Source organism: Mustela nivalis (assembly GCF_964662115.1).
Source record: "Mustela nivalis genome assembly, chromosome: 12".
In the NCBI taxonomy this organism is placed as follows: Eukaryota; Metazoa; Chordata; class Mammalia; order Carnivora; family Mustelidae; genus Mustela; species Mustela nivalis.
Genome location: NC_139031.1, coordinates 87,243,320 through 87,270,748, shown reverse-complemented (window position 1 = coordinate 87,270,748; position 27,429 = coordinate 87,243,320). Strand labels below are relative to the sequence as shown.

General features: G+C 42.2%; 1 protein-coding gene across 1 annotated transcript; it reads left to right on the top strand.

Moving 5' to 3' along the window:
- The first annotated feature begins 1,699 nt into the window (after nt 1-1,699).
- Nucleotides 1,700-23,899, top strand: SLC26A3 (solute carrier family 26 member 3). Its single transcript, XM_082692026.1, has 20 exons — nt 1,700-1,764; nt 2,876-3,093; nt 3,598-3,737; nt 4,929-5,039; nt 5,293-5,465; nt 6,960-7,124; nt 8,835-8,987; nt 9,380-9,462; nt 13,212-13,359; nt 13,473-13,586; nt 13,701-13,778; nt 16,663-16,758; nt 17,923-18,029; nt 19,162-19,231; nt 19,322-19,414; nt 20,044-20,139; nt 20,969-21,202; nt 22,762-22,816; nt 23,463-23,605; nt 23,725-23,899. The coding sequence occupies exons 1-20, from the start codon at nt 1,711-1,713 to the stop codon at nt 23,821-23,823; spliced, it is 2,430 nt and encodes an 809-aa protein (XP_082548152.1). The 5' UTR covers nt 1,700-1,710; the 3' UTR covers nt 23,824-23,899.
- The last annotated feature ends 3,530 nt before the right edge of the window (nt 23,900-27,429 follow it).

Genomic DNA, 27,429 nt, shown 5'->3' with positions numbered 1-27,429 from the left:
TTTCTAGGAACCGAGAAACATTTTTTCAAGAATTTCTGGGGGAAGGTAATTTGTTCAGGAAAAAAAAAAAGAGAGAGAGAGAGAGAGAGATTAAGCTGATTGCTTTGAATTCCTAACTGACATAGATCATACTAAACAGCCCAGAGATGAGGACATGGAGAAGGACATGAATTTAGGACTGTCTGGAGCCTCTGGGGGCCGAGGCACCATGGGGCTGGTTGACTCAGTGACTCACAATGTGTGCTGAGTGCGGACCGGGAGGCAGCAGCGTTGGGAACAAGGACTGCAGTAAGAGAACAAACCTGAAGTCTGGAATGTGACCCTCAAGGTCTCTTTAAGTTCTGTAAAGTTCTTGTGGGGCTTTTTGTTTTGTTTTGTTTAGAGAAAGAGAGAGAGAGGAGAGAGTGGTTGTGTGAGCCAGGGCTGGGTGTGGGAGGAGCTGTGGGGGAGGGGGGAGGGAGAGAGAAAGAGAGAGAGAGAGAGAGAATATTAAGCAGTCTCTGCTCCCAGCAAGGAGCCTGACACAGGGCTCAATCCCACGACCCTGAAATCATGACCTGAGCCTAATCTCTAAGGAGTTAGACGCCAGGCGCCCCTGAAAAGATTTCTTAAGCTGCCCTGATTCCCGACCTTGAGCACTCCCTTTGTATTCAGTGCTTAGGTGTGGAAGGAGGCATTTTCCAATGTGGGGCAGGATGGTAGGAGCCCAGGCCCTTGATCCAAAGGGAGGTATGATGGAACCCACTAAGAGCCAGCCAAGGTCATCCTCAGGGAAGGAAGCAAAGCAAAACAGAGTGATCTCTGCCATCACTGTCACTGGCAAAAAAAAAAAAAAAAAAAAAAAAAAAAAAAAAAAAAAATCAAACCATACCTTAGCAGAGTTTAAAAAAAAAATGAGCTTTTCTGAGCAACTCGGTGGAAAAATGAATAAAGCAACAAAATAGTGGAATCTCTTTTTTCTGTCCCTGGCAGCATCTGACAAAGAAATGCACAGCGCTTAAGTCTTCTTCATCCTACGTTTGGCTAGCCCACAGGATGAAAGCTGTTCTTGAAAGACACCCTGGACAGCCTTTCCAAGAGATCTAAGGTGTCAAGAGTCATTGAACAGGGATTAGCTCTTAAGTGTTTTGTTGGTCATTGGCAAATAAGGACAAAAAAATCCATGTTAGGCATAGCAATGAGTAAGCCAAGCCCATTCTGCTTCATGAACATTCTTCTGACAATGAGGAGTATTGTATAGTTGGTGGGATTTGACACTTGGAACTGGGGTGGAGGAGTGAGTGAGGGGTTAGAGAAGAAGCAGTTTGTTGGGGTGAGAGGAAACTCAGAAAGAACAGAGGGGGTCTAACAGTTGTAACAAAGCCCAAGAACACCCCAAATGCTGGAGGTCAAACCAGAGGGTAGGGCAGAATCCCTCCACAGTGGTCAGAGAAGATCAATAGAAAGGACTTTAGAGGGGAGGGATTTAGGTGGGGGAGAGAAATGGGTGGTCAAAGGTAGGACAGGTGGGACAAATTGAGGCCAGCATCTGATTTCTGGTGCTGACTTGAGCCCTGCAAACAGTCTGGAAATCCCTTGAGCTGTGAGAGAGGGCCATGTAACAAGGTACAATCCAGCTTGAGATCATTCGGTTAGTAACTGTGACTGAGGTCAGGGAACAAAACTCTGGGTATTGTGAGTAGTAATACAGAAACAAGGTTAGAGGGGAGAATGCTGACAGCTGGAATGATCTTCACTTACCGATCCCAGAGGACAACAGAGAAGGTAAGTGTCATAGAAGAAACAACAAAGAAATCTGAAAGCAGAAGCTGTACATTTGACACTTGACTCACTCTAGGTCCTGAGGAAAAGGTCTCAGATGTGTGTGTGTGTGTGTGTGTGTGTGTGTGTGTGTGTGGCAGGGGGTGCTATTATATTATCATTGTAAGAAGAGAACAATTTTAGAATTGCAAGGGCCTTTAAGAGCTGCGAGAACCAAATAGGTAATATGCATTAAAGGATTTTTTTGCAAAATTAATATCTTAAGCATAACAACCACAGCTGAGATAAGAACAAAAAATGTAAACATCTGACCCAGGAAATGCAAATAGTTAGGATATGAACTATTATCACTTAGCGAAAGTCTGATGTTTTCAGGTGCAATGCTAGATACTTTGAAAACATTCCCATTTACTCTTCGTTAAAACCTTTTAACCTGAGTCTTATTAGCTCAATTACATGGACGGGGCTCAGAGAGGTTAAGCAAATTGCCTGAGATCTTCTCTTTAAAAACATCTCCTCACTAAGTAACAAAATAAAACTTTGTGCAACAGTTCCCTCAGCTGTTCACTGGAAAGCTCTCCTAGAAACAATAGAAAAATAAGTGGACAGTCTCCTTGAATTTCACAAATTTCAAGCATTTCACGGAGCTTTCAAAAATTCAGCTGGGGAAACCGAACAGCGTTGACTGCATTGAAAGGGCAAGGAGTAGATTTTAAATGTAATCTGTCCCAGGACTTCGCCATAATCTTGGCAACATTTCTGAGAAAGAAACTAAAGTGAATTATTTTCTTGATGAGATCTCCCCTAACAAGTAAAAAAAAAAAGAAAAGAAAAAAAATGCACTCACTGATGAGTAAACTGAGTCAACTTCTATTGCTTTTTGGTGATCTTTTAAGAATAATTAATAAAAGCCCTTGTTTACTTACCCAAAGGAGCAGTGTCCAGCTCCTTGGAGTAAAAAGTGATATCACTGTCTCAAAACACAATCTAGGTCCCTTAATCCTGCCTCTTTTGATCTCAAAAGGTGGTAACATTCAGTTCGGAGATCACTCATCTGTAAATTGCATCACATTATCTCCGAGTTATTTAAGAAGCATGCTCTGTTTGGTTTCAGGCATTTGAACCTGCTAAAGGCAAGAAGAAGGGTTTGCCACATAGTTCCAAAGGTCTTCCTCTTAACAAAGGCGTCAGAGAAAGCAAAATGATCGAACCCATTGGGAACCAGTACGTCGTAGCCAGGCCCGTGTATTCTGCAAATGCTTTCGGGGAGGAACATAAGAAGAAACAGAGACATCACAAGACCTTTCTGGATCATCTCAAAGGGTGTTGTAGGTAAGATATCTTTTAAGGTATTCGTATGAGGAATAAATGAAGCACGTTCTTCTAACTTTCCAAGCTCTCCTTTCTGGCATTAATGCATCACCTTCAGGGTCTTCTTATCTTTGATTTCCCAACCTCCTACTCCCTGCCAGGGCTGGAAAGGCAATCTCTCCAATGAACCCCATCTCAGCTCTCAACACAATCTCTCCATATCCGAACACTCAGAAATGAGGGCAGAGGAAAGTTCTCAACTGAAATGTTGTAAAAGTCAAGCTGAAGATGTCATATAAGCTCTACCATGGCTAAAGAAAATCAGCATTTTTCTTAAAAAAAAAAATCCTTTGGTAGTGACAGCGGTGGGGGACACTCGATATAGGTAAGGAAGCGAGTGTCAGTGGGAAAGGTGGTGGTTCATTCTTGAATATAGTACCATCTTCACCAATTTTCCACTGCATTTAGGTGCCAAACTTACAACTGGATATGAATTAACTGAGTTGGGGATTTCAATGTTTTCAGCTGCTCCACACAGAAGGCCAAGAAGATTGCCCTGTCTTTGTTCCCCATAGCATCTTGGTTACCAACCTACCAGATAAAGGAATGGCTACTCAGTGACATTGTTTCTGGAATCAGCACAGGGCTGGTAGCTGTACTACAAGGTAACTTTTTTTGAGAGGTAATTGATATGTCCTAGAATTCATCCTTTTCATGTACAGAATTCAATGTTCTTTGATATATTCCCAAGGTTGTGCAATGATCAGCATTACCTAATTCCAGAACATTTTTACCACCAGCACCATTCCCAAACTCTCCTGTCCAATTAGGAGTCACTTTCCATTATATCCATCCATCTCCCTGGCAATGACTTTCGGTCTCCATTGATTTGCCAATTCTGGGCATTTCATATAAAACAGAATCACAGAAGATGTGGTGCTTTGTGTCTGGTTTCTTCCACTTGGCATCACGTTTTCAAGGTTCATCCATGTTGTAGCATGTGAGGGTAATTTACTTCTTTGCATGATGGGTAAAATTCTATGGTATGGCCAGACCACACTCTGTTGATCCATTTATCCGTTGATGGACATTTGTGTTGTTTTCTGTTTGGGGCTACCAGAAATAATGTTGTCATGAACACTTGTATACAAGTTCTCGTGCGAACCTATGTTTCATTTCTCTTGGGTATGTACCTAGCAGTGTGACTGCTGTTACATGGTCACCCACTAGCAACATATAAGTGTTCAAATTTCTTCATATCCTTGCAAACACTGGTTATTATCTGTCTTCTTTATGTTAGCCATCTTCATGAGTCTGAAACTGTGGTTTAGATTTTGATTTCCCTGATGACTAATGATGCTAAACATCTTTCTAGTTGCTACCTGGCAATCTGTATATCTGTGGAGAAATGAATCTTTTGCACATTTTAAAATTAGGTTCTTTTTCTTGTTGAGTTGTAAGTGTTCTTTATATATTCTGGATACTAGACCCTTATCCAAGATACAATTTGCAAATCATTTCTCCCATTCTGTGGGTTGTCATTTCATTTTCTTGATAGTAATCTTTGAAACACACATTTTAAAATTTTGATGGATTTATCTGCTTTTAATTTGGTTGCTTAAACTGTAGGTGTCAGTTCTAAGAAACCATTGCCTCATCCAAGGTCACAAAGACTTACACCTATGTTTTATTCTAAGAGTGTTATGGTTTTAGCTCCTGCATTTACATCCTCGATCTATTTGCGTTAATAAAGTAACTGACTTTCAAGGTAAAATCTGAAATATTTGAAGACTTCGAGAAGGACTCTTAGGATTCCTTTGCCTGAAATAAGGACCCTGATGCTTCTGTATTTACAGGCTTAGCATTTGCTCTGCTGGTCACTGTCCCCCCAAGCTATGGATTATATGCAGCCTTTTTCCCAGTTCTGGTCTACTTTTTCTTGGGCACTTCAAAACACATATCTGTGGGTAAGTGAATTTGTGAGCTAATGAATGCTCACATGGCTTTTTCTTTATTAACTCCACTTGACACACTCTGTATTGATTCTAGTTCTGCATAATCCAGGAGTCATCGTTTCTTGTAAGAACTGGGACTGGGGAAGTCCCAGTGGGGAAGGAGGGGAGAACAGGCGGCAATCTCTTTATCCACCACATTATGGTTGAAAGACACCTATGCTTTAGGGATCCCTATATTGATTATAGTGCATTGTCTGTTAATTAGGTCCATTTCCAGTTCTGAGTATGATGGTGGGAGCCGTCGTTGTGAAATTAACCCCATCGGAGAGTACAGCTGCTCTAGAAATCTCTAATAGCTCAATGAGCAATGATTCCTCAACAGACGAGTATAAGGTGATGGTGGCTGCCACGGTCACAGTCCTTTCTGGAATCATTCAGGTGAGTGCTTTCTTGTGTAATTGGCCCTCCCCTCCCCGTGCTGCTTGTCCTCACTGGTACACATCTTTCTGTACTGTCTCCTTCCTGCCCACCCCGCCCCCACTCTTTTCTGGGCTTGCATTCCACTCTCAGTGGCCCATAGGAAAGGAGAGGGTCTCCTCACCCCAATCTGAAGCAGAGGAGCAGATCCACATTGCAAAGGTGAGTGAACACAGGTCTAGGGAGAAGGAAAAATAGGAAAAGGGAGGCACCAGTGGTGAGAAGTGAAATGCCTAATTCAAGTCATAATGAGACTGGTGTCTTTGGAACATTTTTTTTTTTTCTGATTCCTCAGGGAATGTAATCTAGCTGGAAGGATTTGGGGTTAAGCACTTTGAACTGTCCATCTCAAAGATTTCAGGAAAGCTGAAGAGAATTATGGAGGGGCTAAAGCCTCCCTCCCAAGCCACACCCCCGACTCCACTGCTGGTGAATAGTGAATAGTGAGAATGGCATGGATTCCTCAAGAGGTTGGCTGAGTTTCTGATGAGTGATATTGGCTAAGACCATTCCTTAAAGAAATAAAGAGAAAGTGAGTTTAAACAAGGACATTAGTGGTGTGCCCACCTGACAGACAACATGGCCAATTCTTTTCTGAATCTAGTGCCTTTGCATGTCTGCAGTTCCGGCTACACAGAGACACAAATGGAAAGGCAACCCGGGGATCCAAGGGAAGGAGACTCTGTCTGTGCATGTCATTGCAAAATACTGAGGCTTTGGGGGAATGAACAACTTTGATCCCCCACTAAACCCAAGCACTTCTGAGATTCTGTACACAGTCACATACCTCTTAGGAAAGTCAAACAACTTGTTTGAGGGTGTATGAATAGAGGCTCGCCATGAATGCCATAGCAGCCAGCAAGCCACTTAAAATTACATAGGAGGGGGTACCTGAGTGGCTCAGTGGGTTGGGCCTCTGCCTTCAGCTCTGGTCGTGGTCTTGGGGTCCTGGGATCGAGCCCCACATCAGGCTCTCTGCTCAGTGGGGAGCCTACTTCACCCTCTCTGTCTGTCTGCCTTTCTGCCTGCTTGTGATCTCTCTCTCTCTCTGTTAAATAAATAAATAAATAGAATCTTTTTAAAAGTTATATGGGAAAAGTTATGAGGGCTGGTGTTGGATAGGATTTAACTCTGAAAGGTATATGGGTATGTCTTCTAAAGATACAGCACCTTGAAGAGGGCAGGGCAGGGAGGAAGGAAGAAGCTTCTTGGGGTGGATGAGACTTACATGCTCCGTGAACGCTCTGTCACATTCTGCCTCGGGAGTTGAATGGGGGAAGGAGGGAGAGGGAGGAACCGGGTATCTGCGGTGTTCTGGGAGGCAAGGGCACCTGCTTCTTCATTTACATACAGACGGAACCTTTACATTTTGGATCCTTCCCCCTGCTGGTTCTCTAGTTGCTGAGGTGCACCTGTAAGGCAGACTGCCAAAGGCCTTTGCCCTTCTCTTTCCAGTTGCTCATGGGGGTCCTGCGGGTCGGATTCTTGGTGATCTATTTATCGGAGTCCCTCATCAGTGGCTTCACCACAGCTGCTGCGGTGCACGTCCTGGTTTCTCAGCTCAAGTTCATGCTTCAGCTGACGGTCCCAGCACACACTGATCCATTTTCAATTTTCAAAGTAAGTAGTCCTTTGGCCTTGAAAAATCGAAACACGTGATATTTACTATCCTGTTTCTGGGAGGCTTTCCTTTCATGACTTCCACGTGGGGCTTCCCGACCACTCCCGAGAATCCAACAGGTTGTGAAATTTAGTCACATTCAGAAAAAGTTAGGGGCCAAGGGAAGAACACTGAATATTGAACCGCATCTACCATCTATCTAGCTAACGTGAACAACGAAAATCAGGTACCACGTCCCTGAGATTTGACTCTGAAGTATTATTTAAAAGAAAAATAATCTAGGTTCATTATTAAAGGCTTTAGTATTTTGTTCCACGATTTAAAAATCCCCTCCCCCCCAAATCTTCTCTTGAAAGAAGTGTATTGAGTGATAGCATTTCTCTATGTCTAAAAAGCAGGTCTTGTTCTTTGAAAATGGAGGTGCTTCAGACACCTGTATGCATCCCTGTTTATAAAGCAAAAGGAAATTAACCAATATGTGACTAGGACAGTGTGCCTGGGGCATAGTGATTCTCAGTTCTCTCTTTTTGTCCTGCTGAATCTCACTGAAGTTTTGCCTGTTGTATCTGTCTTTGCCCAAAATTAGCTCTTAGTTCTGCTGATCTTTTCTATCATTCTTTTAGTCACGAATTCATGTATTTCCACTCTGATCTTTGTTATCACCTTCCTTTTATGAATTTTGGGCTTATTGGTGCTTCTGTCAAGACGGTCTTCGGAGCTGAGACAGAGTTTGCTCCATATTGGAACCAGCCCTCTCTCACTCCCATCCAGAGCTACTCTAGAAGGGGAGTGTTCGAGGAGCAATTTGGGATCTAGTGTGGGCCTGCTTGAGCTCTCCGGATCCCATGGATATGGGATCCAACTGGCTATAAAAATTAAAACCATGCTCTGTGCACTATTAGCCAGGAAATGAGTTTCCAAAAGTAACACAGACAGTTAACTATAAATTGTGAAGGGCTTAAGCTTTAAAAAAAAAAAAAAAAAAGGGCCAGGAATTAAGGGATACATGCTAAGAAAACTATCGGGGAGCAGAGGGTATTCCCTGGATGGAGAAATGATGCTGATTATAAAATAATAACCCATAAGACCTAAGAGCAGAAGAGACAAGTTGTAAAACTGTGAGAAGTTACCAGGGAATTTTGACACCAGCCAAAGATATTCCCCACAAAAAGGCTACGAGCGTCCCTATACTAGCAGACTGCCAGTGCTATGTTAACTTACTCATCATGGTTAACTTGAGCAGAATAGGGAATCACTCTTCTACCCATGCCAGTCCTTCTTGCCTCAATTTTTTTTAATCTGTCTGGAAATAATCAAATATTGCATCCAAATTATACGTCGGTATAAGGCTTGGGAAAGAAATGAAACAAATGAATAAAGAAACAAACAAAAAGTAGAATCAGAATGTATAAATACAGAGAACAAGCTGATGATTGCCAGAGGGGCTGGGAGTGGGGGTTTGGGCCAAGTGGGTGAAGGGGAGCAGGGGATTCGGTTGAGTTATAGAATGAGTATGTCCCAGGAACAAAGGCACAGCATAGGGAATATAGTAAGAGAGATGTCAAATCATTCTATGGTACACCAAAAGCTAGCACTGTGTGTCAGCTGTACTCAAGTTAAAAAAAGATTACAAAAATAAAAATCAAAAGGATTCTTAAAAAGGAAGAAAAAATGTAGCACTTGGCTGTTTTTTGCTTTTATAATTTTAGGTACTGAATTCCGTATTCACGCAAATAGAGAAGACCAATATCGCAGACCTTGTGACCTCCTTGATTATCCTAGTGATTGTATTTGTGGTTAAAGAAATCAATCAGCGCTACAAAGCCAAACTTCCAGTGCCCATCCCAATTGAACTCATCATGGTAACTGATCATCTTAAGGCTTTCCTTCGTAATTCATTAGTCTCCTGTTTTTATGTTGAAAACCTTCAGGAGGTTTTAGTGGGGTGGATGCCCTCTCTGCCATTTCTGGGTATCAAATTTAGTATGGTTTTCTCTTCATTCTGAATGAATGACTTCCTTTGTGATTTTGGGGTTAATTCTCTCTGTGGGAGACGAGGACGGCGCAGAGAACAAGGCCTCAGAGAGGCTTGGCAGATCCATCAGAGCTGCGATTCTTAACCTCTGGTGGCTGAGGAGAATTGTTGCAGAACTTTTTTTTTAAAAAGAAGCAAAGCCAGGGCTGGAGATTCTGATCTAAGAAGACTGTGCGTGATCTCTCATAATTCTAACTTGGGCAATTTGCAACTTTGCAGACTGTGATCGCAACAGGTGTGTCCTATGGCTTTGACTTCGAAAACAGGTTTAAGGTGGCTGTGGTTGGGGAGATGAAGAGAGGGTAAGTGTGTCTTTTATGGTGGCCTCTCCCAGCACTGACTAGACAGCGAGCAGTAAGTGGGAAGGACTGTGAGCCAAACGCATTCATCGGGCTCAGAACCCTCCCTCCCCCACGGGAGGATGAGGAAGGCGCTCTACTCTCCTTCTAGGAAGGAGCCACAAAGGCTCTGTGGTTCTTAATATCAGAAAGTCTGTCTTTGTGGAAGAACTCACCAACCAGATGAGCAAGGATTCACACACAGGGAAAGTGTAGTGGTCAAAGTAAAAAAATAAAATTAAATAAAAAGGCAAATCAAACCTGCTTCTCCTCCTAAAAAGGAACCAAATGAAACCAGATTTCCTTGCCCATCGATTACTATAAACAATGTGCAGTGTTTTGTTGGAGGTGACTAGAGCCAAGTTCTGACAGTTTAAACGAGACACAGAAGGAATATCCGTAGCCCATTGCTTGAGCGAACTGGATAGGCACACTCTGTCCTTCCTTGTGATCAAATTCAAAACAAGACCGGAGCAACCGTGAACACTGTGGAAGGATAGGAGGTTCCGTTCATACAAGGACTTTGAAAACGCATTTGATTGCATTGCCCTTATTGGGCTGAGAAGAGAGATCCAGTTTTGTGTTTTCTTCTCTCTGTCCTCTGACCAGAGCATCAATTTCTTCCAATTGGCTTACCAAGGACAGGCTATGTTCCTGTTTAAAACAAACAAAGACAAGACCCCCCCCTCCCCATGCTGAAGGAGCATTGGAGAATTCTAGGAATCAGCATATATATGCATTGTTGACTTTAAAATAACCAATTTTTCAAAAAAGGAAACGCGTGCAAAAATATTTTTATCACCAGATAGTCATTTGTTACACTTAATGAACCTCAGGCACCATTTTTCCTTTAAAAGATTTTTGAGTAAGAATTCGTCTGAAACTGAAAGACTATTTCTGGGATTTCTCTCCACCTGTAACTTGCAAGTGATTACACTTTACTGTAAAGTCTTGGCAGACAGAAACTACTGAGACAGATAGACATAGATACGTACATACAAAATTAAAGAGGACCTTGCCAGAAAGGATTTGGGAAATAAAACTTAAACTTGAGATCACTGAGTTACAATCTTTGAGATTCTTCCTAGTAAATAAATCTTGAGTGTCAGCAGACCTCTATTCACAGTGTTTGCGGGCAGGGGAAGGAGTAACTCACATTTATTAATCATTACATTCCACAGAGAGGCCATGTAGCCTGGTAGGCAAGCTCACCTGTCCTAGAGGCAGCGTACCTATGATTTACTTCTGAGGTTTTTTTTTGATTTGGGGCAAATAACTACACTCTATGCCTCCATGTCCTTGGTTCTAAAAATGGGGCTAAAACTAGTAGCTATTACATTGGATTCTTGTAAGGACTGAGTGTGTTCATACCTGTGACATGCGTGTTTAAGTGTCCCACAGGAAGTGTGGATCTAAATTAAGGATTTAGGATCTAAATTAAGTACTAGGCTCCTTACATTCTTTTTCCACTCCAAGTTTTTCTGGGTGATGATTGAGTGGGCATTTTTTTTTTAAGATTTTATTTATTTGAGAGACACAGTGCACTCATGTGCAAGAAAGCACAAGCAGGGGGAGGGGGCAGAGGGAAAGGGAGAAGCAGGTCCCTGCTGAGCAAGGAGCCCGATATGGGGCTCGATCCCAGGACCCTGACATCACGACCTGATCTGAAGGCAGAGGCTTAACTAAGCCACCCAGGCACTCTGAGTGAGCATTTTAAATTTCTGGTGATCACTAATAGAATATAATTGGGAAATAATGACTATTAATTACTACTAATCTGCTGTTAAAAGTATGACACCTTGGAAGTGGTTTTGTGAACACACACGGAAAGTGTGTCATCGAGACAGTCAAGGAGACATGGAGGATGTATTCAGATTCCAGAGGGATCCTGATGATAATAGCTAATAACCACTTCACATCTCCTAGTGTGTAAATAGTATTCATGGCTATTATTTTATTTGGCACCGCCCCTCACAAAAATTATGATGAAGAGAAAACAAGTGTGGTATTCTCCCTTTACAAAGGAGGAAGCTGGCTCAGGGAGGGGACGTAGCAGAGCCAGGAAACGAATCCCAGTTTTCAGACTGTAAATCTCCATCACTCCGCTCTGTCTCTGGTATTTAGAGGCTAGGACAAAAGAATAATAGCAGGCTTCTGGAGACTTCGGTATAAAAAGCAAATTTCAACTGCATTGTCAATTCGGGATATGTTTTTGGAAAAAAAAAAATTCCAGACTAACATTCTGATTCATGGCACCTCGTGGTACTTCTTCAAAATTACGGCTGCAAATATGTGAACACAGTATTCATAAAACATGAACAGCAATGAAGAAAAAGTCAAATGGCTCCAATAAACTTACTTTGAATAAGATTTAGGTCAGACGCACATGTTGACAGGAAGGAACTGAGCATTTCAGTCAAGGGATGTTGACCCGGAGATACTCGGCCCTTTTATAACACAGTTAGCAAATATCATTTGACTATTCTAAATCCATGAGGTACAAATGCAGAAGGATCTTCTCTGAATGTTTCCCTGACACTGTGTGACTATAAATGGTCTTCCCCCTCAGAGCCACGGTTGGCTCCAGCACTCCTGTGGGTCCCAGGGCAGAGTCCAAGGCCCATCTGTTTGCTGAGGGTTTTTCATGGAAGGTATTTTTATTGATGGAGGGAAGACTCTCTCGCTTTGCTTGTCTTTAATTGTGTTTGCTCAAAGACCTTCATCCATGGTAACTACTGGAGGGATTGTGGGTGATGCTTTTCAATCCCATGTAACAATACAAGTGGAATCTAAGACATTTTGCATGAGGCTTATCGGGATATAAGTGTACCTTCTAATGCGGCTATACTAGCAAAAATATCAGATGCACCGCTATTGTGGGACTGGGTTTGCATTCTGGTGTCAAATTCAGGCAGCTCTGCTTTTCAACAGTAAGATAACAGATTCCAAAGTTTGCAGCGGTGCTCAAAGCTTGCTGGTCGCACTCCAAAATGAGACCAAACTCAGCCTTGATGGCATTCCCTCATGGATTTGCCCAACAAATATTGACCACGTGATGTTCACCAAGAAGACTGCTGGGTCTTGGTCACAGAACGATGAAGTAGTCACAGTCCCTGCTCTGTGTCTGGGAGAGAGCTGTGGGGGAGGCTGGGGTAAGGAAGGGAGGTATACAGGGCTGGAGAAGCACAGAGAACTTCACCTACCCCTGACTTTGGTGGGGAGAGAAGACTTTCTAGAAGGAGGGATGGTGATGAGGAGAAAAGTTCAGGCAGAAGGAAGAGCAAATCAGAAGTTTCCAAGGTGAGAGTACAGATGATTTCTTTTTTTTTTTTTAAGATTTTATTTATTTATTTGACAGAGAGAGATCATAAGTAGGCAGAGAGGCAGGCAGAGAGAGGAGGAAGCAGGCTCCCTGCCAAACAGAGAGCCCGATGCAGGGCTCGATCCCAGGACCCTGAGATCATGACCTGAGCCGAAGGCAGAGGCTTAACCCACTGAGCCCCCCAGGTGCCCCCCAGATGATGTCTTTGAGAAACAAACAAAAGCGTGGTATGGTTGGAGCCTCAATTCCGAGAATGATAGTGATTGAGCAGGAGTGGGGGTCGGGAAGGGATAGATCGGGAAGGAATCCCCTAAGGAATTTGGACTTTTCCTGAGGACAAGTGAGCCATTGAAGGTTGGTGATGCTCAGACTCGCCCCTTTTCCTTTTCAGATTTCAGCCTCCCATCGCACCCGACACGCAGATTTTCCAAGAGACCATCGGGGACAGCTTCGGCATTGCCATCGTTGGCTTTGTGGTAGCCTTCTCCGTGGCCAGTGTCTACTCCCTCAAATACGATTATCCGATCGATGGCAATCAGGTAAGTTTACAACCTGGGCTGGGCCTCTTTAGGCAACTTCAAGTAATACTCTGTGGACATCGCACCATCGCAGTGCCATTTCTAAAAAAGATTCCTCTTTGTTCTCCTGCCAGGAGTTAATAGCCTTGGGACTGAGTAACATATTCAGTGGATCATTCAAAGGCTTTGCTGGGAGTACCGCCCTCTCCAGATCGGGGGTTCAGGAGAGCACTGGGGGCAAAACACAGGTAGTTGAGGGTCTTCAATGCAGGGGCCGTCCTGGCGTTGGGACCAACTGGCGACTCCAAGCTGGGGGCGGGGGGGATGTCGATTTTGTAATGACAATCTTTTCATCTTTACAGATCGCTGGGATTCTCTCTGCTATCATCGTGCTGATTGTCATCTTAGCCCTTGGATTTCTTCTGGAACCACTACAAAAGGTAACGCTCATCTCTCTTTGGGTTCTCTCTCTTTCTCAGCTTCGGGTGATGATGAATCAAGGACCCTGGCTCTTCCATTCTGGAAGTGCAAACTAGACAGGAAAATGCGGGCACTGCAAATTCTCGAGTACCCTTCCTGGCCCGTAGTCTGAGGCCAAAGTCTTCGGCAGCATTTTATGAATGCTAGGAACGCAAAAGCCCCAGCTCCCTTATCTGCTCCGCTCTCCGCATGTTTGTAAGCCCTGAAAATAATTAATGTTTAGACAGAAAGACGGCCAGGTGCTACAGCTTCTATGTGGATTGATGGAAGTGAAGATTCCCCTAGAGGCTAAGGTCATCAGGGCCTCTATCAAGTTCAGAGAGTGGTGCTACCAGCCGCACAACCCGTTCTCCCGGATCCACCCTGCAGTTTCCAGGGTTTGGTCAGACTCCAAGACCAACACTCTCAGGTTGTAGGCTGCGGGGGCCCTCCACACAGACCTCACACCGTCACCCTCTTGCTCCTTGGTCCATCTCTCCTGAACTGTGGTTTTTGAGGGTTTGGTTTCATGCTTTGTAAATGGCTGCAACCTCCCAGTTAAAGAAGTAACAGTAGACCCTGGAAAACAAAGGATCTGTAGGAAACCAGACAACAGTAAATACCTTGTTTTCTGTGGAGGTGATGTAATTTTGAGGTGCTCCATGGAACATTGGCCCTTAAGTTCTGGAGACCTCCTTCTAATCCAGGTTCTGCCTCTTTTTCTCTGTGTGCTTTTAGGCAAATTACTGAACCTCTCTGAATCTCACATTCTCCATTTGTAAAAATAGGGAGGAAAACAGCACTTGCCTCACAGAGTTGCTGTGAAAACTAAATGAAATAATGCACATTAAGGACTTGCATGGGACAAGCACTTAATAAATGTAGCCATTATTGTTAGTATATTTATTGTATTGTTATTATTCTACAAACATTATATTATACTTCTTACTACAAAGAGCACAGAGATTGGACACAGCCCATAGTGTTTCTTGGTTGATATCTAGGCCTTTTCCCTTGCTGGTTGGTAGCTAGAAAGTGAATCTGGTCCCAGGTTTCCAGACTAACAGTGTGATCATCCTAAAGAGCCTCACTGGACAACTCTGTCTTCAAGCCATGCAGAGTACTCACTGCCAAGAATATGTGTTCTCTACAGTCTAGCCTACTACTTTCCAAAGGAACGGCATTGAAGGAATCATGGAGTCTCCACCAAAGAAATAGAATGTCTATCTCAGTAAAACTAAGTGCACGCGCAACCCCCCTATTAGAGAATTCTGCCCTATTGTGCTTCTTCCCAAGGGTACCCCTGGGCTCTACATTGCCCATGTTGACTTGGCCAACCTCAAGAAGTCATGCCAGTTAAAAACCTATTTCTGTCATGAATAAAACACACCCCAGGACATTGTCCGTGATGTGAGTCAAAGCCCCACTGACAAAGGATCCGTGTGATGAGTTCTACTTAGGCCATTGTATCTGTAGTATCTGTTTGACCGGAATAGCTAGTTTGCTTCTCTTTGTCATGTGAACTATGCAAAATAATCCACAAGAGGAGCTGGTGATAAATGAGTGCTGAATAAGCATCAACAGTTGTCAGCATCTTTTAAAAGATTTATTTATTTATTTGAGAGAGAGACACAAGTGGGAGGGACAGTAGGAGAGGGAGAAAGAGAACCTCAAGCCACTTCCTGCTGAGCGTGGAGCCTGACACCGGGCTCGATCCCAGGACCCAGATGTCAGGGCCTGAGCAGAAACCAGATGCTTAACCCACTGTGCCACCCAGGTGTCCCTGTTCTTATCATTTTATACCCATTTAATCCTTTACATCAAGTACAGTATGGAGACCTGATTCCTGATAAAAATTGTCCCTTTTCCTTTCTGTGGCTTCTCAGTGCTCTGTAATCTTTACTCTTTAAAGGGCTCTCTTGTGTCTGTATTGCAATGAAAAATTTTAAAAATTGTTTCTCTGGGGAATACTGACCAGGTGAGAAAAAAATGCCTGATGGAAAGAGAAGGGGTAATCCTCCTCGGCAGTGGGCACCTGACATGCTCTATCCTTGGGTCCCCCTGCAGAGGGGCACAGCCTACAGTGTCTTGCGTACCCACCTCACCCACCCAGCACAGTGGGGACATCCTACAGTTGCTGCCGTGCATGATCAGAACCAGGACAGGGACACTGGCACCGTACTGTCCACAGACCCTACTCAGTTTTCACGATTTTGTAACTGGCATTCATTTGTGAACTAACTAGTTCTAACCAGTTAACCAGTACTTAACTAGCAACTTCCTTTTCATTGTCACACTCAGTCTGGAGTCTGCTTGAGATTCTCTCCCTCTTTCTCTGCCCCTCTCACATGCACATGTTTTCTTTCTCGCAAATAAATAAATGAATGCTTTGTTAAAAAAAAAAAAATGGTTGAATGCTGATCATCCTCAAAGGTTTGAATTATGATTCTGGGTACTGCAAGTTCCCCAAGTTTGTTTTTTTTTTTTTTTTTTTTAAACAAAGAGCAACCCCTTCTCCCTACCTCCAATGAATAAACACACATTAGACTGTCTCTGGTTGGGAAAGTTTTATTTCAAGCATCGGTCTTAAGATCTGCCTGCCTCTGTCCCAAGGTACAGGCCAGTAAGTGCTTTCCTCTACCCAGAGCCCGGCACTGTCACCATGGTGGGGACAAATGCATCCCTGGGAATAGGTCAGAGTCTCAGGTCTGCTATGTCCTGTGGGGCACTAGACACCAGAAAAGGGGTGTGTTCTGGGCTTGGCTTGGAGGCCCTTTAAAGGACATACTTATCTACAACCTTCACCCTTATTTCTGTATGACTTATTTATCTTCAAGTACATCTGCTGTTTGTGTTTTTTTGCAGTCTGTCCTGGCGGCGTTAGCACTTGGGAACTTGAAAGGAATGCTGATGCAGTTCACAGAGATACGGAGACTCTGGCGGAAGGATAAGTATGATTGTGTGAGTAGAGGTGGTCGGTGGTATTGAAGAGACAGAGAAATCAGAACAATATGCTGATTTCGGACTCCATGCTGAGCAGAGAACCCAACTGGGGCTCGATCTCACGCCCCTGACGTCCCCGTTTGGAGTGGGGACCAAGAATCCAAGGCCGAACCAACCAACAATGCCACCCAGCTGCCCCTTCCCCTGCTGTTTTTAAACTGCATACTCTAATGATCCCTCTTTGGGATTTTAATTTAAAAGGACAGGCCACTTGCAAGGAGATGCTCCATGAAACCCTAGTGGGATATGGTTCCTTCGTTTTTCATTACATCGGATGTTTGTTTCCAAAGAATCTGCAACATCTTTAAATTTTGAACATCTCTTTTGGAAATACCCTATAAAGTCTCCCCCTGCTCTTGACATGCCTTGTGATGAGACGCAGAGTCCATAATTTTATCAGGATCAAAGTCTGGGGCATAAAAAGGTTGTTAACATATCCTATAGTACTTAACAAGCATAAAGTAATTAGCTGTACTTGGTTTACTCTTGTTCCTGGTAGATGATTGTTGGGGATTTTAACACCCTTTTGACATGCTGACATTCTTGTGCAGATAGTGGCCATTTATTTTTTTTTAATTTTTTATTTTTTATAAACATATACTATATTTTTATCCCCAGGGATACAGGTCTGTGGATAGTGGCCATTTATTAAATCGGCAGGCCACCAGTAAGAAATCGGTAGAAGCGTCGTCAGTTACTTTGCTGATTTTAACCAACAGCTGTTGGTTCTACAGTTTTAATTGTGCCATATAGACTTAGTTACTTCCTTCACTGGGTCAGGACACACTCTCGGGGAGCCTGGGTGGCTCAGTTGGCTGAGTGTCTGCCTTTAGCTTGGGTTGTGATCCCAGGGTCCTGGGATCGGGCTCCCTGCTCAGAGGTGAGTCTGCTTCTCCCTCTACCTGCTGCTCCCTGCTTGTTCCCTCTCTCTCTCAAGTAAAGAAATAAAAATCTTCAATTAAAAAAAAAAAAGAAATGATCTCTTGAGGCAGGTCGCTTGTTCTGCACACTTCCAGCCCCTGCTTTGGCTCTAGACGTTCATGCTTTCTCAAAGCTCTGGACCTAAGACACTGTGGTTGAGTCAGAGTAAATTGTAGTGCGTGTGTTGCCTTCTTTTCACAGCTAATTTGGATCATGACCTTCATCTTTGCCATTGTCCTGGGACTCGGTTTAGGCCTGGCAGCTAGCGTGGCATTTCAGCTTCTGACCATTGTGTTCAGGACCCAATTGTGAGTGTTCATCGTGCTCTGCCTCCATGCAGACTTGGACCTGCCTGTGGGAGGGGGTCAAACATCACAGTTTCAGGGGAAAGTAGTTTAGTTGACAGGCATGCCCATCTATCAAGACCGGCTGGTCCGTTGTTCCTCGTGTGGCTCCCCTCAAGGCCTGAAGGGCCATAGACATGTCCTGACCTCAGAGCTTCAGCCCAGATCCCACCAGCTATTGATCTGTCCCCTGCTTTGCCACCAATTCAGAGAAATCGTATGTACTGTAGAGTGTCTTTGCCCAGTGGAAACTGGAAGTCATTATCCTCTGAGCAGGTGTCAGGTCTTTGCCATAGTCTTGCCATAGTCTTGCCAGACATGGAAATGGGTTCCAGAGAAGACTGTGGAATTTTCCACGTCTAGCAGAGGGTTGTTCCTCTTTACAGGTTGCTGGATTGTTCTCCCATCTAAAAACGGGGCTGGGCTAGAGAACTTCTCAAAGGCCCCCATCATCCAAAAAATCCACAAAGACTAGTTAGCATTCTTGATTCTTAACAACCAGTCCAAACATCTTCCTGATTCTTAAATCTCTGCCATAATGTCACCATTATAATGTCTCAGCCTATGTTGGATGGCATGGTGTGACAGAGAAATAGGCTTTTTGGTGGCTCAGGAGTTCTAGGAAAGAAGGTGGGGTGGTTAATGTTAATCTCCGGCTGATGGAATATATTTATGTTGAAGTGTTCCTGCCTCCTCTGATTCCGTCATCTTTTCATTCATTTCTCGGGGACCCGTCCATCACAGAGACAGACCGAGTAGTCGTAGGCAAAACATTGTGCTTCTCCATGCCCTCATCTGTACAACTGGATGATTGTATCAATTTCACTGAATAACTAGGGTATTCTGAACCCAAAGAGCAAAAGCATATGGGAGCACTTTGTAAGCTTGATGGTGGTAAATGGAAGGCGTTATTCTGGGAGAGGTAAAACAAGGTGTTTGCCCCCCAAGCTGTCCAATGACATGCTGATTCCCCAGCCTTTTACATTTTGAAAGTGAGCCTGCTCATAGCCTTGATTTGCTAGGAGAAGTCAGTGTTAGCCTTATGGGCCTTACCCACGCTCACGAGTGATTCACTTGGTGTCGGTTTTCCCTACAGTCCAAAATGCAGCACTCTGGCTAATGTCGGAAGGAGCAACATCTACAAGAATAAGAAGGATTACTCGGACGTAAGGAAGATCTGTTTTTTACTTTGACTTGCTGACAGATAGTAATATGAGTCCTGTGGGCCTGTCTCATGTGACTTCTCTGCCTCACAGATGTACGAGCCAGAAGGGGTGAAGATCTTCAGGTGTCCGGCCCCCATCTACTTCGCAAATATTCATTTCTTTAAACAGAAACTTATCGATGCTGTAAGGTTTGAAGTTGTGACTTTTTTTTTTGTTTTTTGGTAATTCCACCATATATCTAGGAATGAAATGTTTGCTCTGTAACCAGAGGGTGACTGATTTCACATATGTTAAAGTTGGATTGTGTTCATGTTTTTCGGTCCCGTGTTCCAGAGCAGGTGAAACTGCTTTATAAGGGGTCTATTAATATGTTGGGAAATAAGGCCCTTTAGGATAAGGTTCAAAGCAGAGTCACCTTTTTTTTTTTTTTAAGATTTTATTTATTTATTTGACAGAGAGAGTGAGAGCACAAGAAGGGAGAGCAGTAGAGGGAGGGGGAGAAGCAGGCTCCCTGAGGCTCGATCCCAGGACCCTGGGATCATGACCTGAGCCAAAGGCAGATGCTTAACCACTGAGCCACCCAGGAGCCCCAATTTTTGAATGTTAGTAACAGCACACAGGCTGAGCAGACCAAAGTCATTGACACAATGCCATCACTGTTGTTGTTTGAACCACTTCTACATTTTCTTACACATATTGTTATTATGTGCTCCAATCCCAACCCATCCCACTTAAAGTTGTTAGAATTCTGTTTCAGGATATTCAGCAGCATCCTATTCCACACTCTTGTAAGACAGCAATGGATTTTTCAGGTTGGCTTCAACCCGCTACGAATTCTACGCAAGCGCAACAAAGCTTTGAAAAAAATCCGGAAGCTGCAGAAGAAAGGCCTGTTGCAAGTGACACCCGTAAGTTTCTTTCTTTCTTTTTTTAATGGGAAAAATTATATTTTTGTATTTAACCACAAGTGAATTATCATTTCAACACGCACTGATTCCCGGAACCAACAAAACCTTAGCGCAGCGTAGACTGCATATACATCTGACAATTTGTGTGACCCAATTATATAGCATTTTAGCAAAAATCTTGTAGGCCTCCTTTGTTTTTCCTAAGGGCCTCTCAAGTCCAGTGAGGCTTTGATTATTTCCTAGGGATGAAACCAGTAAGTTTCTTGACCACATTTCTGGGTATTATAGCTAAAAACATGTAAAATGTATTTCAAGGTGTTGGTTCCATTCCTTTAAGTAAAATGCTAGATAAACCACATGTGTCAGGTGTCGGTGTTGGTTTTTTTTTTCCCAATGGCATCTTTGAGGGTCTCCTTAAAACTTTTGTTTTCCTGGGAAAACGTTGCTTCCCCAAAGGAAAGGGCTTGAGCTGACTTTGACTGTGAGCTTCAGAAACTCACTGGGTATTTTTTTTTTCCATTTAAAAAAAATTTTTTTTTAAGATTTTATTTATTTAACAGAGAGAGATCACAATTAGGCAGAGAGGCAGGCAGAGAGAGAGGAAGGGAAGCAGGCTCCCTGCTGGGCAGAGAGCCCGATGCGGGACTCGATCCCAGGACCCTGAGATCATGACCCGAGCCGAAGGCAGTGGCTTAACCCACTGAGCCACCCAGGCGCCCCTCAATGGGTATTTTTGACACCGGCAATGTTTCTCTTGGTCAGAGCTAACAAGCGCACAATGTTTCTCTTGGTCAGAGCTATCAAGCGCATTTCTTGTCTTCTCTTGCAGAAAGGGTTCATATGCACCAATGATGGCTTTAAAGATTCTGACAATGAGCTGGACAACAATGAGATAGAAGAGCTGGACCAGCCAATCAACACCAGTGACCTGCCCTTCCAGATAGACTGGAATGCCGATCTTCCTCTCAACATGGTGGTCCCTCAAATCAGCCTGCATAGCCTTATTCTTGACTTTTCAGCGGTGTCATTTCTTGACATTTCTTCAATGAGGGGGCTCAAAACGGTAATTACTTTCTTTCTGAATGAACACAACTGATCAGTGGCCAAAGGTAAAAAGATAGAGTTGAAGAAAGATGGTTCTTTAGGTCATACACACTTACCCAGAAGCAAATCGTAATTTTAGGATAATCCACACAGAGAGTGGGAGTGGGTGGGGTGCGTTTACTGAGCTCTTTGAAAGAGCATTTCCCAGGAGGCTGGCATATAATTTTGAAGACAACCACACCCGTATTTCTAACATATGCTGAACTTGCCACTGCACAACTATGCCCATACTCCTATGAAATCCCAGCTCTGTAGGACCTGCAGATCCTGTGGGCACTGTATTGAAGTTGTCCTGAAATACAGAACATTTGGGATGATCTTGGACAAAGGTGGAATAGCAGATCCTTTTGTTTTGTCTTGATCCATTACAAACTGACGAATTTTCACTTTGCTATCCGAAACCTCTCCCTCACCCCCCCATCACTCCCACCCCTCCAAAAAAGGAGCTATGTGAAAGAATCGATGTCATGTGTGATTTAAAAATAGGACTAAAAGCTTCAGGTTGTACTCTGTTTTCTTTCCATGGTTCTGTGAGCATTTCTAAAATAAACTGGTTTCCAACAGAGATACAGAGAGAGACTAAAGAAAATTTAAGACATTCCACATTTACCCCTCTTTTTCTGGGGTTTTCACAGACATCTGCCTACATGAGAACTGAGCTAAGATAAGGTCTATTAAATATGGGTGAACTGAATACAAAATTAGAAAACTGAATCGATTTTGTTTCCCTCAGACTTTAAAAAAAATCTTAATATTACAGAACCCTCAAAATTGCTTGCTTTTTCTTTTCTTTCAGTTGTTTTAGCTTTGGAGAAAACACACACACACACATACACACATAACACACACACACACAATTTGTTTCTGGTCCCAACAGTATAGCACAAAGGACAGGGACTCTGCCTTATGTTTCTTTAAAGCCCTTATCCTTGGCTCAGTGCCTTGTAAAGGTTTGATGCTTACTGATGATTGACAGTGATTTTAATGATCATCTAAAATGATCATCAGTAACTCTTCTTATCTTATATGACCTCACTCACATCACCACTGGTATTCATTCTTAGCCTAGGACCTGGAAAACAAATCAAGATTCACTGGTGTTACTACATCCAGTCACTGTGGACAGGAATAATAAAGGTTACAGGCCATAGGGTTTTGGGTTTTTCTACTTCTGTGCAGCAAGAAAACTCTGGTCAAGGTCATCCCATAAAGGAACTGGTTTTCAGATTAAATCAGAGCCCATCTTGCGAGTGGAAACAGAAGATTTCCCCATCATACTTCCCACAGGAATGATCATTTTTAACTTCTTTCTGAAGAGGAAAGTTCTTTTCTTTGGATTTATTTCCTTCCATCACAGAGCCTTGTTGTTAATTTTAGTGTCTCTTTATATGATTATCTCTTTTCAAAATGTAAAAGGTTCTCTAAGTAACACAATATCCATAAGTCATAATTATGATCATTTTATGTTTCTGACAAGTAAAACTGTTTCCTAAGGAAGATCTACTTTCTGTTTAACAGATTCTGCAAGAATTTATCAGGATCAATGTAGATGTGTATATTGTTGGAAGTGATGGTAAGTTGTTTTTATGTTCTGACAATCACTTCAGGCTCATGGCCAACTCTCAACATAGACGGCCTCTCCAAAGTATAGGTCTTGTTTATGATCTATTAATTATAATAACAATTTATATTAATATATACTAGTATATTAATATAGTAATTATATATGACTTTATATGTATTCCCTTTATTAGGAAAATGGACTATAGTCAGTAACTGGTAGATAATAGGTCCAACAATCCAGAACCAGAGCATATCACTGGTCTATGAGCATATGTCCTATTTTGGCAGAATCCCAATTTTGTATAAGCCATACTTGCTGCTCTAATCATTAGCCAAGGGAGATTAATTCACTAGGATTTTGCCTAAAGGAAAATGGGTTGATTTTCTTCTGAGAAGTACTAAAAGTTTTCCTCATTGGAATATTTTCCTTCTTATTAGGGCAATAAATGTTTTCTTTTATTAGAAAGGTATCCTTTTGTTCCAGAAAACACCATACTAATAGTACACTGGTATCGTACCATTGCGATCGCCAAACACCTTACCAAACAGCAATAAACTGCATGTTTGCAAACAGAAATTCAAATCTCCAGTCTCAAGAAGAGACCTGCAGCTGAACAATTACTTCTTCCTGTTATTCTTTCTTTCCCACCCTTCAGACGATTTCATTGAGAAGCTTGTACAGTGTGAATTTTTTGACGATGAAGTCAAGGACTCAATCTTCTTCTTAACAATCCATGATGCTGTCTTGCACATTTGGATGACAAAGGACTACAATGCTTCCAAGTTTAATGCCAGTCAGGTACCAGCTCTTTGGTGACTTTCACATTTATATAAAAACCATCTGTACTTCAATTCCCCTTTCTTTTTCAACATTTTTTTAAATGTTCCTAACCCATGATTCTATTCTGGTTTTCTCAGGAAAAAGAAATGAAATTTGATTTTACCATAAATACAAATGGAGGATTACGTAATCGGGAATGTCAGGTAAGATTCTTCAACAAGGTTAGCTGTATCTAGACATCACAACAACAACAAAAAAGACTGAAAAGCAGTGAGGCCTCTTCCAGCAGGCTACAGAAAGTCCAGCCCTTGTTTGAGCCACTGGGTCTCTTCCCTAGAAAACAGAAGCAATGCCTGTGTTCATGGGACTTTGGGAGAAAAGAAATCCAGACCAGTACAAAAAAAAAGATAGAAAATAGTGATACTAGGTCTCTATTAATGCAATATTGAGCATACAGAGAGAGAGATCTTTATGTTTTCAAAGTACTTACAACCAAGATGTTATTCTACTCTTATAACAATCCAGGAGGCAGAGAAAGTTTGGCTGTTTCCACTTACAGATGAATTAGTGATGGCGCTTAGAAGCTCATACTCACTTCCTGCTTCCCAGGTGCATGGGGAAGTCCCCACGACAGAGCCTGGGCCAACAGTGAAAGTGAAGTTAAACTCCTCTCCTTCCTTACTAGAAGGTGTCAAGTTCATTTAACTGGGTAGTTCTATTTCATTTTAGAACATTCATTTCTAGAATATTCAGTCCTTTAAGGGAAGGTCTCCAGTCTGGGAAAAGCAGAATCACAAATCAAATTAGGTATCTGCTACAGGTCAGGTACATGGCAGGTGTGTCACATTCATTATCTCATCCTTACAACAATATGTGAAGAAAATATCATTTCATAAATGAGGAAATTAGGGAAGGCTCAGAGAGCTTAACTAATTTGCTTAAGGTCACACACCAACCAAAGTGACAGCAACAGGATTTGAAACAAGATCTGTCTGATGCCAAGCCCTGGGATCTATTCTCTATGGTACACTGGTTCTATCCTTTGGTGAAAGACTCATGGAATTAGGGATCCTGAGAAAGAATCTAAAGATTGCTATCAAGTATGAGAGGTGGCTGATGGTATTTCTCTTATTTGAGAAAAGGTTTAAGAAGAAACCAAAAAAAAAAAAAAAAAAAAAAAGGAATTTAGATTAGAAATGAAGATGTATCTAGAATAAGATAACCCTAGGTCCTTATTAAAACTTATGCCAAATAAGAAGAGTTCAATGAAAAAGCCATTCCAGAAGTTAGGCCTGAATGAGAGACATTCGTAGAAAGCACCAGTCATGTTTCCAGCCAGCCATGTTTTCCAGGGCTGGATTCTAGAGAAATCCACATGGGTCACCTTGCCTGAGCCCCCTCTAAGTAGAGCCTTACAAGAAATCCTCTCCCCAGTAGCTGGATTCAGAACTATCACCAAGTTGGAAAGGATAAAGTGTAGAAACAGAACGTATACCTAACGAGTCAAATCAAAGCTTCAGAACCAACCACCTAACAGAATGTAGTCGGGACCATCCTGTATCTGTCTCCACATATTAAAACAACAACAACAACAATTTAACATGAACTCCTCACTACATTACTTAGAGAAAGACAAATCAGGCAACCAGCGGTGACCCACACATGGAAGCTGAATGTGCCCGGCCAGCACACAGAGCCCTTGCAGCTTGTGTGGCCACTGACACAGTTGTGAAGGGGGGTATTGCTACAACTGTTGTACTGTCATTTTGATTAAGTTAAATTAGGCCTTTGAAAGGTACACTTACATCACAACATGGTATCACATGGGTCTCTGTTAACCAAGTAGCAGTGGAAGGTATGTGATCATTAAAATTCAAGACAAAAAATTTGTGGTTAACTCTGGTAAATTCTAGGTCTTCATTTTAGCAAGATGGACCACATTTGCTGTAAGATCAGATTATTGAAAGGGACACATCTTCTAAGACCAGAACTTTTAAGAACCAGAACTTTCTATCTTCTTCCAGGTACCAGTTGAAACAAAATTTTAACCAAAATATAATTCAGATGGATCCTCACCTGTAATATAAAGAACAACTTTATACCCAGGAAGTTATTGATAAGTTCATACATTGTATGAAGAACACTTTTACTAAATGGAATTATGTTTCAAACTTTGGAACGAAATTGTTCTAGCATGGTACATTTTTCACATGTGTAGTATAAAATTATGTAAATACTCTTAATTTTATATCTTATAGGTTTATCAGAAGAAGAAAATGTTTTGTTTATATGTATTTTTATAGCACTGACAGATTCCCATCTAGGTCATGACCTTCATGCATAGATTTTGCAGTGTATTTATAACACTGCTTTGACTCTTGTAATTTATAGTTCATATGAATTTATTTCCATTTTTTAAAATTCCATTGTACAGTAGATATGTCTTGTTTTGTTAAATTTCTTGTTAGCTTTCAGAAATATGCCTGCTGTGGGTCCCCTCTGTAATGGCCTGGCTAAAAACCTGACACACGAGAATCATCTGAAACCTTGCAATGACACTTAACTTTGCCCAGAGTTCATGATTATCACTATAGCTTTTTAACACACCCAGCCACCTCCTACCCCGGTCTAAACACAATCCTTCCAACGCCATTATCTGTAACTGTAACTAGCTTTTAAGGCAAGTCCTTTCCTTCCACCTCTTAGTATGAGAATTGGATAAGCTAATGAAGATAGAAAATGAAAAAGCAAGAAGGTGGAAAGCAGAGAAAACATGACGGGTGACCAGCTCTTCCTGGTCTTAGAGGAAAGCCAAGATAGTAGGACAAAGACTGACTCTTCACTGCTGGTAATTTGGAACCCACAGGGCAGAGTGTCAGTTCTAGAGCTCAATTTAGCTGGAGGATGAGATTCCACACACACGCTTCTCTTTTTTGCTGGCATTGTTCTTGATGCAAAGTTGTATTTATTTTATGTAAAAGATAAATTTGTAACTTTGTAAAAAATATCTTTGTCAATGAGAAAAGTCTCAATCCTTTTAAATCTCACCTCTAAAGCTTTACTGTCAAAGTACCCTTCTATAATCTCTTAGTGTCTTTACTGAGTCTATTAGACTTAAAATCAGTGACAGTAAGGTAAAACAAAGGTTTATTTATATAGCTACTCTTAAAAATTAGAGTATAAGCACTCTTTGAAAAAACAGCTCTTAAATTTCTGAGTCATAGATACCTTACAGATCTTCATCCACCCCCCACGGACTTTAGGGGACACACACACACACACTTTATATAGGATTTATATACCATGACTTTAACCCCATGAATGTCGAGTTAAGACCTCTTTGTAGAGGTCAGGGAGTGGAAATTGAGATCATGGGCCTGTTTTACTGATCATTTGGCTTGGGAATGGAGCAAAAGCCTGACGTAGGATTATGGCTGATGTCTGCATCTTCCCAAATAAAGGGGCTCTTTATAAGCTTCTTGCTAATCAGTTTTTAACATGGAGCACTCCAAGCATTGCGCCTCCATTTCAATCTATTCAACTTTTAACATCTTAAGAGGTTCACTTATCCTCACACTTAAACGTTTTCTTCACTTAGGCTTCTAAGATGGATATGTGGATATGCTTTTTGGGTAATGGGAACACATGGGGTTGGGCCTCTCCTTACCTAACTCAGAGCAAATGTTGAAAACTGGTAAAAAATCTGATCCCTTATTTAGGAAAAGGCCAAGAGATCATGTTAGAAGACAAAAAGAAAACTTACGTAAGTCAGAGCAAGCACTGAAGGGAAGAGGATATCCAGTGATGCAACTGGGAGATAGAGCAACTTGTGAAGAGACAGA